This window comes from Saccostrea echinata, unplaced genomic scaffold, assembly GCF_033153115.1.
Source record: "Saccostrea echinata isolate AGI-Se365-2 ecotype Australia unplaced genomic scaffold, CSIRO_AGI_Sech_v1 ptg000054l, whole genome shotgun sequence".
NCBI classification, from domain to species: Eukaryota; Metazoa; Mollusca; class Bivalvia; order Ostreida; family Ostreidae; genus Saccostrea; species Saccostrea echinata.
The window spans coordinates 11035805-11055000 of NW_026889803.1; the positions used below are offsets into that span (position 1 = coordinate 11035805).

Here is a 19196-nt window from a genome sequence, read left to right on the forward strand (position 1 = left end):
TAATGCAGAAATATTGATTTGTGAGGAAATAGTGATCTGTACAACTTAAAAAATCATATGCATGAAAAAAATGAATAAATGAATTTAAAAAAAGAGGCTTAAACCAGGGACCTATACACCAACACAACTAACACAGATCCCTGCTTTTACAGTTTTTAAAAATGATATAGTAGACTGCATGACAGGACAACACCCCACTCTTTCAACGAGATGCAAAAAGATCAGACCATAGCCCTGTGTGTACCGTGTTTCATATGGTAAACAATTCTAAATTTATTTTAATTTTTTGTTTTAAAATCTGTCTCTGTTTACAAGTACGTGTTGACATAATTGTTAGTAGCAACGAGGTTTTTTAATCAACACGATGGAAAAGTACTGAGGTATTCCGATCGGACCCCCAAACTGAAAGTAGCAAGCAGCCCGATGGCGGACTGCAAAGTTGTGGATATTGTAGATTACATTTCTTCTAGATTAGAAGGTAATCCATTGTGTAAAGGTGTAAGACAACATTTATTATCCATAACCTCTACGAGGGATGTAAAAGCAAATCAAATAGCAACAGAGAGGTGGGTAATTCTTTGTTCAAATGGTCATTTCCTATCATTTCATCATACAAGGCAATAATATATCTAAGCAAACATATTCCAAGATGGTATACCGTAAAGCATTGTTTTACTGAATTTTTTTTTATTTCCCGTATGACGATTTACTTTTGATAACTTGAAACACAGATATTTGATTTTTTTCCTTTTTTTTTGAAGTCGTATACATGTAGCCCTTGGGTAAAAAAAAACCCCTTTTCTATATATAGAGAGGGAATTTTTTTCCTAGGACCATAAATATCGACTACCTTTTCTACTTGTTTCTAATTGATTTTAGTCAAACTGTATGTTATCTTTAACTTGGACACACTTTATTTAAAAACAACGACATACTTTATTTAAAAAGAACGCTGCTTGTATGCAAAATTAAGCAAGGATATATGCTTAATAAAACTACTTGTATGATGAGATAGTTAATTTTCAATTCTGATGAATTAAGTTTGTGTGAGTTTTAAAAAATGTATGAACAATAATTCTGTAATCTTAGTTGGTTGAGATGGGCCAGACATGAAAACCACTTAAAAGTCATCAGTGCTGGAATCCCTATAGGAGTACTTCCTAATGGATTGGAAGGGGAAATAATTGATGTCAAAGTATTCGCTAGACGAGGTCCAGATGATGTTATATATGACAAAAACAAGGAAATCAGAAAAAGGGTTTGTGTTTCAAAAATGCACATGTAGGAAGTTTTTTCCCCCATTATATATTTTGAAATAAATGCTGGAAAAATCTCCAATCTTGGAGAGGACAATCTAAGTTTGAAAAACTTATGTCTGATCCAGTTGATTATGATTCAATAAAATATGCTTATTAAATCAAATCAAATCACTCTCCCATGAACACTTGCCACATCTCAAGGCAACTCAATTAGTGAGAAAATGTATGTTTTTCTATATATCCATAATGAAAACATACATATTTTTCTACATTATATATCTATGATGAATATGTGGGCTTGACTTGTCAGAAATGAGGCTAAACGATCTCTGGAAGGGGGGGGGGGGGACTTGCCTTTGGCCTGACTTGTACTGGTCCTTTAAAAATATACCAAACATTTCAAAGTGTTGTCCTGAGTCTAATAAAGTGAACACGTGTTCCCAATACAGGGATCCCAATAAATATTACCATGTATTACTAGTAAAACTGATCAAAATTGAAAACAAGGCTAAATTACAAATATAAAATGAAATCTATCCCTTTGTGTCTTTTGCTTGCTGTGTTGTAGGTAGCACGAGGGAACAGTTTTCTACACATAGACAGAGGACCTGAAGCAGGCACACGATGTGTTCTGCAAGCAATGAAGAAATTTACAGGAGGGCTGGGGGATGATGATGATCGAGATATGGGAGACAACTTGGTTTGGAAGAAATATTTTACTAAAGTAAATAATGTACCACTTGAGAGTTTAAGCTTCATGATATTAGATCCATTCCTGCTCTGCTAAGGATATCTTCCTCTTGCCTTAGAATATATCATCATTATGATAAAGTATTGTTTTATCTGCCTTTTTGATTGTCAATCTGTGTGCACTTGATTCAGTGCACATTTTATTTTATATTTTGACAAGTAACATCAGGGCATATAATTTTTTGGTCTGTCTTTCTGTTTGTCTGCAAAAACTTTAACCAAATTTTAAATGATTGGTGCTAGGCTTTCATATTTCAAGTGTATTCCTTCTGATAAAACCTTAATTTATTTGACCTCTTGACCTTGGAGTTTGACCCATTTTGCAAAATTTTACCAAACTTTTACCTTGACCTTAACTTTTAAATGGTTGGTGTTAGGCCTTTCATATTTCACACGTGTATTCCTTGAGACAAGAACTTTCTTTGGACACTAACATTTTTGACATCTTGACCTTAGAGTCAAACCTACTTTTGAAAGACTTGAAAGTTGTCCATAACTTTTGAACAGTTGATGTTAGGGCTTTCATAATTCACATGTGTATTCTTTGTAATAAGACCTTTCTTTGAAAACCAACATTTTTGACCTTGGAGTTTGCCTTACTTTTAAAAAACTTAAACCTTGGACATTACTTTAATCAGTTGGTGCTAGAATTTCATATTGCACATATGTGTTCCTTGTGACAAGAACTTTCTTTTGATATCAATTTCTATGACCTTTTGACCTTGACATTGGAGTTTGAACTACTTTTGAAAGACTTTAACCGTGGCAATAACTTCTGAATAGTTGGTGCAAGGACTTTCATATTTCACATGTGTATTCCTTGTGACAAGAACTTTCATTGGGTACTAACATTTTTGATATCTTGACCTTTATCTTGGAGCCAAACCTAGTTTTGAAAGACTTTATTATAATTGGCCATAATTTCTGAATCATTGGTGCTAGGGCTTTTATATTTCAAATGTGTATTCCTTGGGACAAGAACTTTCATTGGGTACTAACATTTTTGACCTCTTGAATTTGGAGTTAAAACCTTCTTTTGGAAAACTTTAACCTTGGCTATGAGCTGCCATTTGGGGCATCAATGTTTCACAAACACATCTTGTTTGAATTTTATCCCTTTTTTTTAAACTTCAATAAACATTCAGAATAATTATATCTTGAGTTTATGTAGGATAGCACAATGATTTTATCTGTTACATGAATTTAGCCTATACAAGAAGCTGAAAAAGTCATAGCAACAAAGAAAGCCAACGGAGAGGCAGCCCACCTCAGCTGTTGTATGATTGATGGGGAGTACATTATGTGTGGTGGATCCAAAAATGTGCACATGATGTTCAGGACTAAAGGTAGGAAGGTGTTACTTTAACTGTAGTATTTCAGTAAACATAACAAGGTTCCTTTTGCTTTGATATTTTGAATTCTGACGTTGAGAATTTAGATTGTTATTATTGAAAGGTGTTCAGTTTTCAAATTCTGGAATCTTGAGTCCAGGACTAAGGTAGGGGTGTATTTGTAAAGGTACCGTTTTAGATGAAATATTGATTCTTTTTCTGCTTATATATTTTCTGAGAATTGAGAATTTGGATTGCTGTTATTTATGAAATATGATCAATTATTAGATTCTGGGATGTGAAATACATGTATTCAAATATTAAGAGAGAAATCAATGTTTTGGGGGGAAAGACGGATAATTATGAGAAAATGGTTCAAACACATAATACATAAAAACCTGACACAGAAAAGTTTTGTATTTAGAAGAATATATGTAACTATGTTTTTATTTTCACATGTAGAAGATATACAAAAGTATGGAGAACCTAGGTTTCGTATTGCCAGAGAAGTGTGTACAACAGTTGTTGATTCATTGGACAAAATGGGAGAGGATGCTAAGCACAGGTATCATGAGTTATCCCCCTTCTCTTGAATCCATGCATCTTTGTGCAAACTGCTTTAAGCTTTAGTGGTCAAAGATCAGAAAAGAGTATGCTTTGTTAAAATGTGTTGTTCTGCAATCTATCTATTCTAACTGTTATTTCAAATGCTTTAATTTCTAGACAATTTTTCCTTCAAATTTTAATAAAAGAATCTTTACTTTAGAATTTGAATACAGCAACACATATCAGTAAAGCACGCTTATAATGAATTGACTTTGACAGAAAACTAATATTCATTCCCATGGCTTTTAATATATTGTGATCTTAATGGATATATATATATTATCATAACAGTTACTTGATCCGAAGAGTTGTATCACGTCGAGTTGATAGGCTTGGATCATCAGATCAAACGAGACACGAATTAAGCGTCAAGTTTGATCTGATGATCCGCGGCTGTCAACTCAACGTGATACAGCTCTTCGGATCAAGTCACTGTTATAATGATTAATTTTTTTTATTATACTTTCATGTTAAATACTAAAATCTGATTGGTTTAGACGCATTTAACAATCCGTAATGTTACCCTCAGCGTTAGCAACACACTTGACAACGGGTAACATTACGAAAATATCACATGCATTCAAATCATGCGCGTACGGTTCACCGTAGAATTCTCAAAACGGTATGAATCGGACGAGGTGTGCCGAATAGAAAACAACAAACGACAGACGAAACATCCTTGCGAGTGCAAACTTTAGATGATAAAGGACTTTTTGAGTAGCAAACAAACAATAAAGAGGTTGGTAAATCTTTTCCGAAGCTTTCTTATTGAGAAAAATAGAAGCAGGGAGTTTGAAAGCTTTCTAAGCGTGAACTTAACGACGATCTCCGAATTTTTTTTATGACACCCAAAATCAATAAGACATTCAGTATAATAAAATAAATAGTGCACGTTTTTGAGGGTAACAGTTGAAATTGACACCCCTCGGAAAACCATTGTCAACCTCCGCTGACGCATCGGTTGACAATGGTTTTCCTTGGGGTGTCAATTTCAACTGTTACCCTCAAAAACGTGCACTATTTATATAATATACCCCCCTTACAACTAGCAAAATATTTTTTTTAAAAAACTTTTGAGATCAATTATATAATATTTTTCCATTAAACAAAGCATTTTGTAAAGGAACTTTTTGATGCGCAAGAAAAATAACATCATGTTTCTGTTTACTACATCATCAATTTCAGAGAGGGGTGATATGGATTCGGAAAACCACAGTGTGATGATCTGGAAAATCAGATCACACCATCACATGATTGTATGTAATCTACAGTAAAATTGAGTGATACACACTTGGGTATATAATAAAACAAGTTATGTTTATATGACTGTGCCGGTCAGTCGGGCTCGATCGCCGGTGGCCAGATAGCTCAGTTGGTAGAGCACCTGACTGGAGATTCAGGGGGCCCAGGTTCGAATACCAGTCTGGTCTATCACATTTTTCTCCTCTCCTGTTACATAATGAAGCAAAATCATCCATCCCTGGCACTTTGTTTTAAGCATGTTTTACTGTATATTGTTCATTGATATATATTCTCCATTCTCCATAAATAAGCATATGTTCTCTGAAATTCTTTTCAAATGTTACTCATCTCAGAGGTCTGATTTCTTTTCAAAGAACTGTACAAAAACATGTATAACTTTTAGTCAGGGGATCTAAAAAGAATTCAGTATTATTTACTTGGCAAAGAAGAATAGGCATGACAGCTCATGAAGTTCACAAAATTCTAGATTAACATTTGTTAAAATGATAGGGGAAAAAATCATGATGAAAGACCAGTTCAAGTACTTAGTAATTGATTATTTAGTACTTTCTCATGCAATGTACCATATTTCTTTCAAAAAATAGTCAGTATGACAATTTGGTAACAGTCGATTTTATATTTCTATTGAACAGGTTGTTGGAGTTCATGGCCTGGAGTGGTTATACTGCAGTGTTTGAAATCCTGGCTCCCGATCATCAACACATCGTAAATTTGTCCTACCTCTCTGGGTATCTGCTATACATATATGTATAAGAAATGTTTTTAAATTGTATATATATATATATATTGTATGAATGTTTTAATGGCAATTTTCATATCAATCCCTGAACACTGGAAGGATTATTGTCTGAAAACTATGCATGAATTTTATTGAATATACATTTATGTTCATGTATTCATAATTAGGCATTTCAATCTAAAAATCACAACAGGATTTGAACTGATTCTGCTCAGTTCTAAGATGCCACTGTTCTTTTTAATTGATCATTAAGCTGCAACCATGCAACCCTTAAACACCTCTGATGCTAAAAAGCATCACTTTTTTCCTTGCAGTCAACTTCATGATCTGTGTAAGGATTAGGATTTCTGATTTTTAATTAATACCAAGAATTAAGCATATTTTAGTGGTTGCACTATTAGATTTCTGTTATGCCTCAGAGTGTATGAAATACATGTTCAAATAAGAAAGGAAGGCTGAGAAGGGTAGTGTTTATAGTGTCAGTATGGTGATCCTCACAAGATGACAAAGAATATGAGTAGGAAGGGGGGGGTGGTGCTGCCTTTGTTTTTTGTGATTTTAAAGTGATTTATTCTGACAGTTATATCTATATTTTTCAGTCCAGAGCTGAAATTTATCACATGGACAAAATTTGATTTAAACCCAACTGATGATGATTGTTTAGGAGCTATTCCTCCTCACATTGGTATAGAGGTATGCATTATAAAATCATATCAGTTTACTAAAAAAGGTACCAGGAGAAACAAAATTTTCCTGTCATCATCGCTAATCAAGTATTCGAATTATTTCTGCCATTTGTTTTGACCTCAGAATTAATACCTTAGTTTTCACAGTTCAACAGAAAGCCTTTTTCACTCTCATGTCAAATACGCTGATAATTAGTCATATGCAATATTTCTATGAATTTTATCATCTCTTTGTAACATACACGGCATTGCTGAATTTCTATATACATGTATTTTCTAAATTTTCTAATTGAATGTTCAAAAATATTTTGAGTCATACCTCTCACTTTTCTCTATATTTGTTACATGGCAACGGAAGGCAGAGAGGAAATGTAGTTTGTATTTGCATGTCCAGTAGAATCTGCTTTTCTGTATTTCAGATTGCCAACGCTTTGGGGTTATCTGGTGTATCTTATGATGTTATATCCACATCAGATTTAGATGAAAGAATGACAAAGGTAAGGGCAGATAACTGTGTAGAGAACATTTAATGAAAATCTAGGGCTTTAGCTTTGGTTAGCTTGGATAATTAGGGGCCCTGCAACAAAATGAAGATGACTTGTAGTAATTGCTCTATCCATCTGTCTTTCGACAATTTTATGTGATGTAATATCTTCAGCACCTTTCAACCAAAGACTTCACGTATTCTAAATGGAGAGGATGGTGAAAGGAAAGTCACAATCAGAGGTCAAAATTACTTATATGACCATTGTGATGTAATAAATTTAATCTTATAATTTGTAGCATTTAGACTTCATGTGCATAAGACGAATGTTTTCGGAAACACACATAGGTTTGGGATTCAACGTGCAGTGAATATCGGCCTGGGTAGCCATTAAAGATCAAGATACTGTAAAAGTGGTTATTTACGCGTGGGGGAAATTTACACTACTTACACGGTAAGCTTAGAACCGCGTAGAATACCCCCGCGTGTATGATCACAAAATTTCAAAGTTCTGGATTCATTCTTGACAGCTGTCACTAATACTGTTAGATCGGTCGAACCTGTCGTATATTAATCGTGGTATTGAACGCATGTGAGTAGATAAATACATCATAAACAGTGATGAAAACGTAAGTGTTCTTTTTTATAATTGTGCATTGAAAAATGCATCTTCATATTAAATATTTCAAAGCAACTTCACACTATCAAAACATCGACACTCATTTTCATTTCATTTTTATGTACGTCCCTCTTAATTTCAAATAATTAGTCCAAAATGTTACACAAGCTCACAGTCACTACAAACATACCTATTGAATTAATTGTCAACACTCGCCACGCAGATACAGGTAAGTAGATCCCACTTTGAAGTTTGAGCTTGCGTAAATAATTACAATACATTTCACACTTCATCGCTTTTAACTGTGCAGATTGCCATTATATTTAACAATCCAAGGAACATGCACATATCGATATAAATCAGTATAAATTCTTTTTGTTTTCTTTTGTTTGTTTGTAATTATTTCTAATTTCTTTTTTTTCTTATTCATGCGTGTAAACTACTTGATCTTTTCAAAGGGGAACAACTCGGTGTTAGTAACGATGGCCGCGTAAATTTTTCTCGGTAACTTGTGCGACCGCGTATATTACACCCACGTGTAATGTTTGACAGTCACAAACGCGTACTTAACAACCAGTGTAAATAACCACTTTTACAGTAACTCATATACACCATTGCAATGGAATATCTTGGATATTTTAGGTGCAATGTTGATATCCAATATGTAGTAAAAAGAATGATTAGAGACATTGATTGATATCCCTTAAATAAAAATCAAAGATTCAAAGCTTGATATATTGGCTATTACATATGTCAGTGATGAAGTAACTTAAAGTTAATATATTTATTTTTTACCTAAAAGGTATATTTTCATTACATTGGAAAACAATGGCTAGAAGATATCTATAGACTGATAGGTCATTCACTCAAGTTCAAGGTCAATTTGTATTTTTGTTTTTTGTGCTGCAGAAATTTTTTTTCAATATGAATTCTTCTACATAATCAGAGGAGAAATTAGTTTTTAAGGCCACCAGCTCAAAAAATTAAGCTTAAAAGGTCAAGATAATTGAAACATACAGAAAATTCTGATTCTGGTTTTGTAAGACATACCGTATATACTTGCCTGTAAGTCGGTCCGCCTATAAGTCGGTTGTATTTTTTAAGCTTAAATTAGAGGGATTGACCTGTTAAAATACCAATTTTTTTATAACTCGCATATAAGTCAGATAAAGAGTTCTGAGCCAATGTTTATCTTCCAATATTTATATTTCCCAATATTATTCCTTAAGATTCTTTGCAAATTAGAAGACTGTTCATTTTCTCATGAACTACCATGGATGAGCATGAATATATCCATTGTTACGTCATAATACGGTACTTGACGTCAAACGTATAGTGCAAACTGTTTTGCTTTAAAAATGATATTTGAATGGCGTAATTTGTGGCAACTCATCAGAAAAATAATGTAAATATAAGAAATGATTTTAATTTTTAAAGATTCATGAGGTACATGAACTACAACGCTTCAGGTCGGCATATTTATCATGAAGCTAACGCGCTTCATGAAATATGCCGTTGTGAAGCGTCGTAGTTCATTGTCCTCATGAATCTTCAAAAATTAAGTCAGTTTTCTAGATATTTTTATTCAAGACAAAATACATGTACCTTCATATTTTTAGCAATTATTAGAAAGCTGTAGTATGTGCTTTCATTCTACTTTTTTAAAATGACAACTAAGGAAAGAAAACCACATGAGGAAGTGAAATTATTTCTGCACTATAAATTTAGATAAGACGAGAGTTTGATTGTGAGGGAGAAGTCCTTTATTTCATGGACCAACAGGGAGAAGTTATTGGACTTCTAAAGAAGAAAACTGTTTGGTAATTTTTATTTTTGATATCAATTGATAATGGAGTTTTCTTTTATATGAATTTATTCATCTGTTGTCTGATTATTAACATTTTAATTAACTAATTCCCAAAAACTATCTAACTCCTTCAAAAACCACTGGTTAATTCAACCAGATTTTCCCCAAAGCAAACTTAGATAAAGACAGTTATACTTTGTAAAAGAATAAGATAATTGTTCTATTAAGGTTCAAGTATTCTGTACAAATATAAAGTAAAATCTTCATTTTTTGGGGATTATAATGACAAGTTAACTTGTAAAAATATATGCAAGCACCCTAGCTTGAGGCCTCAGGTTCCACCTAGAACTAAAACAATCGAACCATAATGATGACCCTTTAGTAAATGAAGGGTAGTATCAATTCATTAATTATGAAATATTAAACCTAGTGTTCAAGATAGATGAAGCCATAACAGGGGTTCAGAATTTTACAAGGGGCATACATGTATTTATAGCTTAAATAAAATTCTTGAACAAAATATCAAGAAGGTTGCAACTTGTTAGATTCATATGCAAGTATTTTCTTGCAGTGTTTATTCTTTTTAAGATCCTGACCCCTGGGTTTGGGGGTTGGGACTGGAGGATGTAATAGTGATATAAATTCATTTGGAATGGTGACCTATGGACCTCTTGTTTGACATTGTGTCTGTACAGAGTAATTGTCTTTTCAAATTTGCATTGCTTCTTGTTACTGTTTTTTCACAGAAACTTTTGCATAATATTTATATTTATGGAGTAATAATGTTTTTTTCCTATATTGCTATTCATATTAAAAATGTCTAAATTTCAGGTATATAATGTGTCGAGCAATAAGGGAAAAATTACGATCTGGTTGTACCGTTAAACAAAAGCAGACTGAACCATTTTCTTTACCCAGAATCCAAACCAAGGTCAGAAAACATTGTTTATATCAATGCAAAAGTGGAAAAGGTCGAGGCATGGTCAAATTCTTTTTCCAGCAACTACAAGGAAACGTTTTTCCTGTGAATTTATGAGGAATAATAGCATCAAAATAACTATACATTTGAACAGTTGAAAATATAAAACAAGATGAAAATTCCATTTTATTAATATTTGTCAATTTTGTCAAAACTTGACACTTGAATTATCTATCTTCTTTGAGTAGATGGAAAAAAGAATAGATGAGATTCAAAGATGGCTGTCACTTGATGATGAAACAACACAAGATTGGAAGGTTATAAATTGGATTCCGTTTTTGAATTGTTTTGTCATTATTTTTTTCCCCCCAGATTTTCTTTTCCTTATATAAAATGTGTAGACAAAGAACATGCCATTCTCTTTCTTTGCAGAATCTTGCAAACAAATTTTTAAGCTGGACACTGAATAAGTTTGAAGTAGATTTCACATGGGACAATATCATTGACAAGTACCCCGTTACATGGTAAGGCACTACTTATTTTCTCTGGTGATTAAGTACTCGTTTTTGATACTTGAAGTTTAGAATTATGTTGAGTTTAGTTTTATGTTAAAAGAGAGATAACTATGTCTGTTTGAATTTGCACCATTTTGAATTCCCTTGCTGAAAATGAAGCCAAAAGGAGTGGGAGAGAAAAAAAAAGACAATGGGAATCTGTATTCAGTTTGTATTGTAGATTTGATGATTTATGAAAAAAAGGATTCATATCTGAATATAGGAACATTTTGCATCATGAATGAATGAATATTAGTTTTTTTCTAAAACTAAAATGTGGATATAAATATGTATGGTTTTACCATGCACAATTCTTTTTTTCTGTACTCTATAATTATATACAGTCAAAGCACTTGTTAGTGTTTAGAGCTTCCTTAATATATACTTGTAGCGCTCCATTCCTTAAAAGCAATGGACCTTGGTCCCTTTGTAACTCTGTTACTTTTAACGAGGTTGGATCCTGATATTTAAAGTCTTAAACTTTTTTTGTAAAGTCTATTTTATGTTTCTACACACATAGCTTAATTAAAAATCAAAACTAAAAATAGGGGTCAATATGCTTTTTTTGGCGCTACAGTACATTTAATATGACCTTTTCGCACTGAAATTTGTGTCTTAATCAAAAATCACATCTTCAACGTTTTCCTCCAAAGTTTTTATCCAAATAAATATGGGACAAAATAAACTATTAGTCTATTTAAAAAGAGACACATTAAAGTTGTGACTAAGAAAAAGTTTCAAATTAATTAATTGACCTTTCTGCACTCACAAAATGTGATTTTTCTGGCATTAAAAATTTAACCAGCAAGAAAATTATTTTAAAGTCTTAAACTTTTGCTGAATTTAGGCAGATTGATCAAAGTTATCTTATTATATTCAGAAAAGAAAAACAAAAGTGGGGATCTATGATATAAATTTTTAGATATTACTAAAAAAGTTTTAATTTTATGATAAAATTGGCTCAATTTTTTCCTAGAATTTCAGAATATATATACTATATTTGTCACAATATAATGAAAGAATTTATAAGAAATACTTTAATAGATATTTCAGAACCAGCATGAACATTTCACTGCAAAAAACATCTCTGTTTGCAATCAGCATGGAAAAATAGGAATCTAAGCTTAACAGTACTGTATATATTTCAAAAGGGAAAAAAATGATCATTTTCTTCTAAAAAAGCTTCCGCCTCAAAATATAGTTCCTGGCTTAATCCTATTTGAATGGAATTTAATCACGGTTTTTTCATTGGATATAGTTTAATTTGCATCGTAGAATCCAGATTTAATGTTAGAACTTAAAAATGATGCAGAATTTTAGAAATAAATGACTTACAGATTTTTTTTGACAGACATCTAACTTGGTACACTGGTACCTCCTAAATAGTTAATGACCCATATTGATTTTGAGGTCACAAAGTTTAGGTCAAGGGTTAATCTACTCTGAACATAGGAAGATATGGTCCTCTTAATATCTTGAGAATCATTTGCTGGCTGGACAAACATCAAACTTGGTACACTGGTACCTCTTAGAAGTAAATTATTGTAATGGTATCTAGGTCTTATAGAGAATATGCTTGCCCCTGACTAATAGGTACCCCCTCTTTTCACTATCATTAGAGACATTCTAAATTTCAAGTTGATCTTTTTTAATATTGCCACTTGGGGTGCATTTATATTCTAAACCATTTCCTTATACCGGTACTTTAAATTTTTAGGAAACAATTTTTGGAAGAGAACAATGAAACTGACAGGATTAGTGTCAAATGTTACGAAGCCTCCTTAAAGAAGTAAAAAGCTGCAAGGAATATCAAATGATTCAGAAGAGGTTGAATTGTTTGCATCACTGAGAAAGAAATTTTCTCAGGTCTCATAGCTAACAGCACAGGAATTTGGGAGCATAGGAATGCTTTGTGTGCAGCACCAAAGGAGATGATGTTCCGTTTTCTCAGATATAGCATTAGATCCTGCATTTTTAATTGTATTATACACCAGGAAAACATTATTTCAAATCTACCACCTGATATTACTTGAGTCACCAGCATTGATTGAATGTCATGGAACGGTGTGATTCTGCAGTCTGAAATGCAAAGATGGGACCGAGTATCTGTATGTGTCATCTGTAATTGAAAAAGTTTTCATTAACTTGGTGGCACACATATCAAACAACCGAAACAAACTGAACATTTCTCATTCTGAAATTTTAGCAAGCATAAACTTTTATGTGAAGGGTACCAAAATTGTGTCTTCAGAACTTCTCTTTTTTAGATTCCGTTAATTTCTGCAAATGTGAAGATGTGTATTTCTGATCTTGGACAGATCTTAGAAATCTCTGGGCAAGATTGATTTAGATAAATGTTTATATTTATTATTTGTTCACATCTTGTTCGTTCTATTTTGAAGCTATAATTTGAATTTATTTCTTTTCCATTTCCGAAAAGATATACATGTACATATAATTGTAAAATGTTACTTTTTATGAACTGAACCTATTACAATCTGTATTGACTGTAGAAATTTAAATCTTTAAGTACAATGTTTACTGGTATATACAAAATATTTAATTATACATTTTTATGAACTGAACCTTTTCAAATCGGTATTGATTGTAAAAATAGAAATCTTTAAGTACAATGTTTACTTGTATATACAAAATATTAAATTATTATACATTTTTATGAACTGAACCTTTTAAAATCTGTATTGATTGTAAAAATTTAAATCTTTAAATACAAGGTTTACTAGTTTATACAAAATATTAAATTATACATTTTTTTCTTTGTTTTTTTTTGTCATTTTATATAGTTTACTTTGGCGTTAAATGTGTATTTGTTTTAAATTTTTAATTAAGCATTGAAGACTTTTTTATTATGTGACAAAGTTAATCAAATGATGATAGGCAAGGATGGCTATGTGCAACCTCTTTGGTACACAGATGTATGAGCTAATGATTGAAAAGAAGCTTTGAATTTTATCATTTTTTCTCGCAATAACCTAGATCTTGCATCAGATTCATGGCATACATGGTTATATTTACATTCATATTACGTACAAACTTCCAAAAAATATTGCTGTGGCTTGGACTAGCGAGAAAACTGTACCTTTTAGAACTTCATGAACAGTCCCTGAAAGTCAAGAAGACAGGTCACGCTTGTAATTTTATATGCTGTTCAGTCTCCGCTGGAAGCTTTTACAATATATTAGACAGTGTTAAGAAAAAGTTTCAGGGCATAAGCCTTTACTTTTAACCTTGACATTGTATTCACACTTGAAATTTTGGCCAGTGTAAGTATAAGCTAAGGTTATTCTTTTTAACGAGAGAAATGCATTGTCAAAGAGACAAGCAATTACCGTAACAATCAGTCTATATCCTTTATCCAGAGAATGAGCAATAAACATTACTTCTTGCTGATTACCAAGAGATGATGTTTGCGTACTTAGATGTCAAGAATTATAGAATGTTTTTGACTTGTAATTTATTTCTATGTGTTCAGTAGCTTGCTGTGGAGTCTGTACCAAGGGAAAGATTTTCAGCTTCAGTTAATTAGTTAATACATGTACATGTATTACCGGTATACACAATTTATGTGAAAAATTAAAAGGAGTGAAGCTGAATATTAAAGAATGCATCCTTTTTCTTTACTGAGGAGCAAAATTTTCATGAATTGAGGAAAAAGAATTGGTTTTGATTTGATTTCATGGTAGAGGAAACATGATACTGATATACAGGTAAACTTCGTTATCTCGACATCGACGGGACCATCGGAAAATGTCGAGATATCCGAGGTGTCGAGATATCAGAGTTGAGACTTGACGTCCAAGATTTCACTGCATAACCAAACACATACATGTGTATAAGCTTATTATACGTACATGACTTCAATATAGACTGTAGGTCAACTTATTTCAGCAATCCCTCTATTTTTATTAAAAATCTAAGAAGTTATTTTTTAAAATCTTATTTATAAAACCTGTTCTTTCTCTTTATCGAAATCATTCTAAATTTTTGTAGTTTTCCATCCAGCATTCGCGTGTTACTTGCTTTTTTGTCAGAACAGGATACGAAATGCGCTCTGTAAACTTCGAACCGAACCGTAAAAACATGATAAAGTCGACATCCGAGATACGAAAACATATTAAATGCGTAATCATTTTTTTTTCTTATTTCATTCAGGAAGAATGTGTATTTAAATTTAAAAGTTAAAAGACATAGTTTTTTGATTCTAAATCTAATGGTTTTCTAGTTATGATTTTTCCATATTTGGCCATAGCGTCTTCCTTAAAGGTCAGAGCGACCTGGTTTTAATGTGCGACACACCTTCTACCCTAGATGTATCAGCTGACAAATTTTGATAATTCTAGGCCTAATAGTATTAAAGTTATGAGCCGGACATGAAAAAGCTAACGGATGGACGGACATGAACGCTATAACATAATACGTCCCGTCTTAAGATGGACGTATAAAAAAAATATAATGAGTAATTAAATTTTCACTGAAAAAGTTTATGGAAATTGTGAACACCTCTCACATCTAGAAAACCCAGCGGGGGGTATTTGTCCCTTTTGGACAGTTCTAGTTTGAATTTTATTTTTATTTGTTCTCAATATGTTACATTTAAGGAGCCCATTTTGCAAAAAAAAAAAAAAAAAAAAAAAGTAGCACTCGGCCTATCCATCTGACTTCTTGGATGTTTGTAATTTGTTGTAAATAAAGATTTTTTTAACAAATTTTTGTTGCATTAATGATTTTTGTAGCAGTTTTTTGATTAAATGCATTAATATTTCTGTTTAGGTGTATGGGAGACTAAAGAGTCTGAGTGTCTGCAGCTTATTGAGTAGATACATGTACATGTATTATCACAATTATAAAGAATCTGCAAGTTTCATTGAAATCCATTCAGAAAGTAATAGGTACCCTGGTTATTCTTGTTAGAAAAATATGACACAAATTTATAGACTGACTAATGAATCTGATTTTATTTGTACTGAAACCATTTTTTAGTTAAATTCATATTCATATTCTAGCTCTAGTTCACTTTCACTTTCCTCACTGCTGCCTGAATCACAATCAATAGTTATACATCTGTATTTTTCTCGGCTGCAGCCAGCACTGGCAACAGCCATCGCCCATGCTGCTTCAAAACCGGAAATGAAAAACACTTAGTAAAACTTACACCAGACTGATCGCAATTCCGGAATCATCACCACGTTTAAAAAAGGGTTCGTAATCTGTTAAGAAAAGCGTCAAATGACGATTTTATGTTTACGTTTTTTATTCACTACGTTTGATAAAACAAACGTGATAACCGAAGACCTCTGCTGCACTATACTGATTTTTCTTGACATGATTATACTGATTTTTGAAAGTGAAGTAACCGGCGCCATTGTGTAAATAGACGGCGAAATCGCCGGTCACCGGCACTTAATGAGAACCCTGCAAATACGATGATCTAACAAAAGTATGTCACAAATACGATGATCTAACCAAAGTATGTAACAGAAAAAGAAGTAAAATATGATGGTCTAACTAAAGTATGTCACAGAAAAAAAGTAAAATTAGTAGATCAGCAGTTATACAATGATCTAACCAAAGTATGTCACATAAAAAAAAGTAAAACTAGTGGTGAGAGTGATTGATCAGTAATTATATTAAATTTAATATTATTTTTTTAAGAGATACATAGGCAATTTTGCCACATATGATCCACATATGCATTGCCCTTCATATGAGGATCATATAAGGATCATATGAGAATCATATGTATATTCAATCATATGAGTATCATATGTGGCAAATCATATGTGGATCATATGAAAACACATATGTAAATCATATGAAGCAATATACATATGATACACATATGAAAGATATTGCATATGAGAATCCTATGTATACTTTGAGAATTATCATATGAGAATCAAATGAAACAGATCTGTGAGTGTTTATATATTTGTCCTTGTTATAAACAGGTAAAATTCATTTTTATTTTAATTCAATGAGATAAAAAAAAATACGTTTATTCAATGTTAATCAGTTAACACTTGAGTAATTTCATATTAAGCTTAATGTGAATAAGTTGGTGTTATACATGTATTTTAACAAGTAGACTGCATGATTAAAAAATAATTTCAATAACATATATCAAGGTGTGTAAATTCCTTAAGAAGCTTGGATAAAAAGGGAATAAGTAATCTATTACTCCCCCCCCCCCCCACTCCCCCCCCCTCCCCCCCAAAAAAACCCTTTCATAAAATATTCAAAATTTGTTTTCTTGAAAAACAAAATTCATCAAGAATAAATTGATTTGTATTTTATCCAAAAACTGTCATGGTTGGTTTTATTTTATGAGTAAAATTAAAATCATTCCACATTTTATTTACGGACCGGTTTTGGTTTTTATCAGATGAAAGTGTACGTCATGTTTGACGTCACTTCTGCAGCAGAAGAGTTGGGTGTTGGAAAAAGTAAGTGATCTCGGATACGTTTTGAAAGACTTTTTAAAGGCTAGTTCATTGTGTTTAGATCATTTCATTACGGTTACAGATGAGTATAAACTTTCTAGTATTCTCATCACTTGTATATAATTGTTATTAAGATTAATGCAGTTCGTAAAAAGCCGATAAACCTAGGTATCAATAAGTAATTTTGTTTGTTAACGATGAATGTTTAGGCCATTTAGCATCACTTATTTTTCAGATTTGTTTCCCTTTTGTTAATAGCTACGCTTGAATATTTATCAGTTTATATTCGATATGAAAGTGAAAGTAGAAACCTTGTAAAGCAGTTAACGTAAAATGTTTGTTGAGATCGTTATTTATTCGGTTCTTTCATCAAATTAATGAGAAACGTGTTTTAAATAATGTATTTAGGAACTGGAGTTCAGTGTCACAGTGCTATTTTGTATTTTTTTTGTTCAAAGAACCAAAGCTGATTAGACTGACGATTGAACACAAAGCTGATTTGACTGACGATTTAGACCCAAAGCTGGTTTGGCAGACGATGCATGATCACAATGCAGGTAAAATAAATAAATAAATACAATAATCATCACAGTATATATAAGTAATGACTTAAACATATATCAAAAACTAAATTAATCCAACTCTTTTTCTATAGAAAAAAATCCAGGACACTAATAAATATATATAGTATGAAAACATGTGAAAATATGTAAGGCATATATTATAGAACTTGCTGGCTATAAAAACTATGAAGAACTATAAAACTATACATCATCTTCTGGGGGATAATGACTTTTAGCTTAATCAGACATTCAAGGTACTATTACATGTGTATTGAAAGTACATTATCTAATTTCATTTGATTATTTACATGTATATAAATTGACATTTATAGATTTTTTTTTCAACACTAGAGAATTTAACCTAAAGACTTGTACTCACTCTCTTTTGTAGTTTCTTTTAACTTTTAGTTGGATTAGATATATGTCTAGAAAATATTTATACTGTGTGAATATTTGTTCTATAATTTATATAGGTTCAATATACAGTCAGCCTCTCTCATTAATAAAATGGAAGAACAGACACCAGTATCCTAGGCTTGCTTCAAAAAAGGGTAAGTACACCCTGTATAATAAACTTTGTTATATTTTTCCCAACAAAGTTTTAGGATATACTGGATTCACAATGTCTGTTTCTCTGCCTGTTTGTTTGTCTGTAGATTTTTTGGTCCAAAAATTGTACATTTGTATCCGAATCTATTTAATTTTTTGCAATCTGAATTAATATATACTATTTGAACATTCCAAATTCAATTGTCAAAATTTTATGATTTTATTATGAAGCATGTCTTCCAAAAGTGAAATTAATGTCTTGGAAATAATATAGGGTGTCAACAACTGTTTTAAAACATTACCTGGTAGTTTTATCATATAAATGTATACACTTTCATGTACTTTGGTTAATGATTTGGGGGTCTGCATCAAGCAGAAATGGATTATATATATTATATCAATTATTTTTTTTATATAAATTAAAAATTTGCAGAGAGAATGTCAATTGGCTTAAAGAAAGATTTAGCATCAACCCCTGGATTTCTTTTAAGGGTACAGAAGTACAGGTATGATGAATAAAATTGCTAGCTAACTATTTGCAAGAATTGAGCATTTAAGTAGATGCACTGAGCATTTAAGTAGATGCACTGAGCATGTATGTCATAT

The 19196-nt window shown here is 31.9% G+C and overlaps 1 protein-coding gene and 1 long non-coding RNA gene across 2 annotated transcripts in view; both read left to right on the forward strand.

The window, feature by feature from the left end:
* The first annotated feature begins 361 nt into the window (after window positions 1–361).
* LOC133172548 (uncharacterized) lies at window positions 362–13585 on the forward strand. The gene is made up of 13 exons (XM_061307463.1): window positions 362–566; window positions 1090–1258; window positions 1828–1983; window positions 3217–3355; window positions 3803–3905; window positions 5842–5937; window positions 6548–6641; window positions 7054–7131; window positions 9466–9557; window positions 10376–10475; window positions 10712–10780; window positions 10896–10987; window positions 12735–13585. Exons 1-13 carry the CDS (start codon window positions 424–426, stop codon window positions 12808–12810), a joined length of 1407 nt encoding a protein of 468 aa, XP_061163447.1. The 5' UTR covers window positions 362–423; the 3' UTR covers window positions 12811–13585.
* Window positions 13586–18880: 5295 nt separating this feature from the next.
* Window positions 18881–19196, forward strand: part of LOC133171951 (uncharacterized) — an 858-nt gene continuing 542 nt past the window's right edge. The window contains exon 1 of the long non-coding RNA XR_009718893.1: window positions 18881–19096. This is a non-coding gene — a long non-coding RNA (uncharacterized LOC133171951). The remainder of the gene's footprint in view (window positions 19097–19196) is intronic.

Excerpts from the sequence above, each read along its gene's own strand:
- LOC133172548 (XM_061307463.1), top strand. The coding sequence starts at position 424 with ATGGCGGACTGCAAAGTTGTGGATATTGTAGATTACATTTCTTCTAGA. Across the intron at positions 6,642-7,053 it reads CTCCTCACATTGGTATAGAG|ATTGCCAACGCTTTGGGGTT; the intron begins GTATGCATTATA and ends TCTGTATTTCAG. Across the intron at positions 10,781-10,895 it reads AAACAACACAAGATTGGAAG|AATCTTGCAAACAAATTTTT; the intron begins GTTATAAATTGG and ends CTTTCTTTGCAG.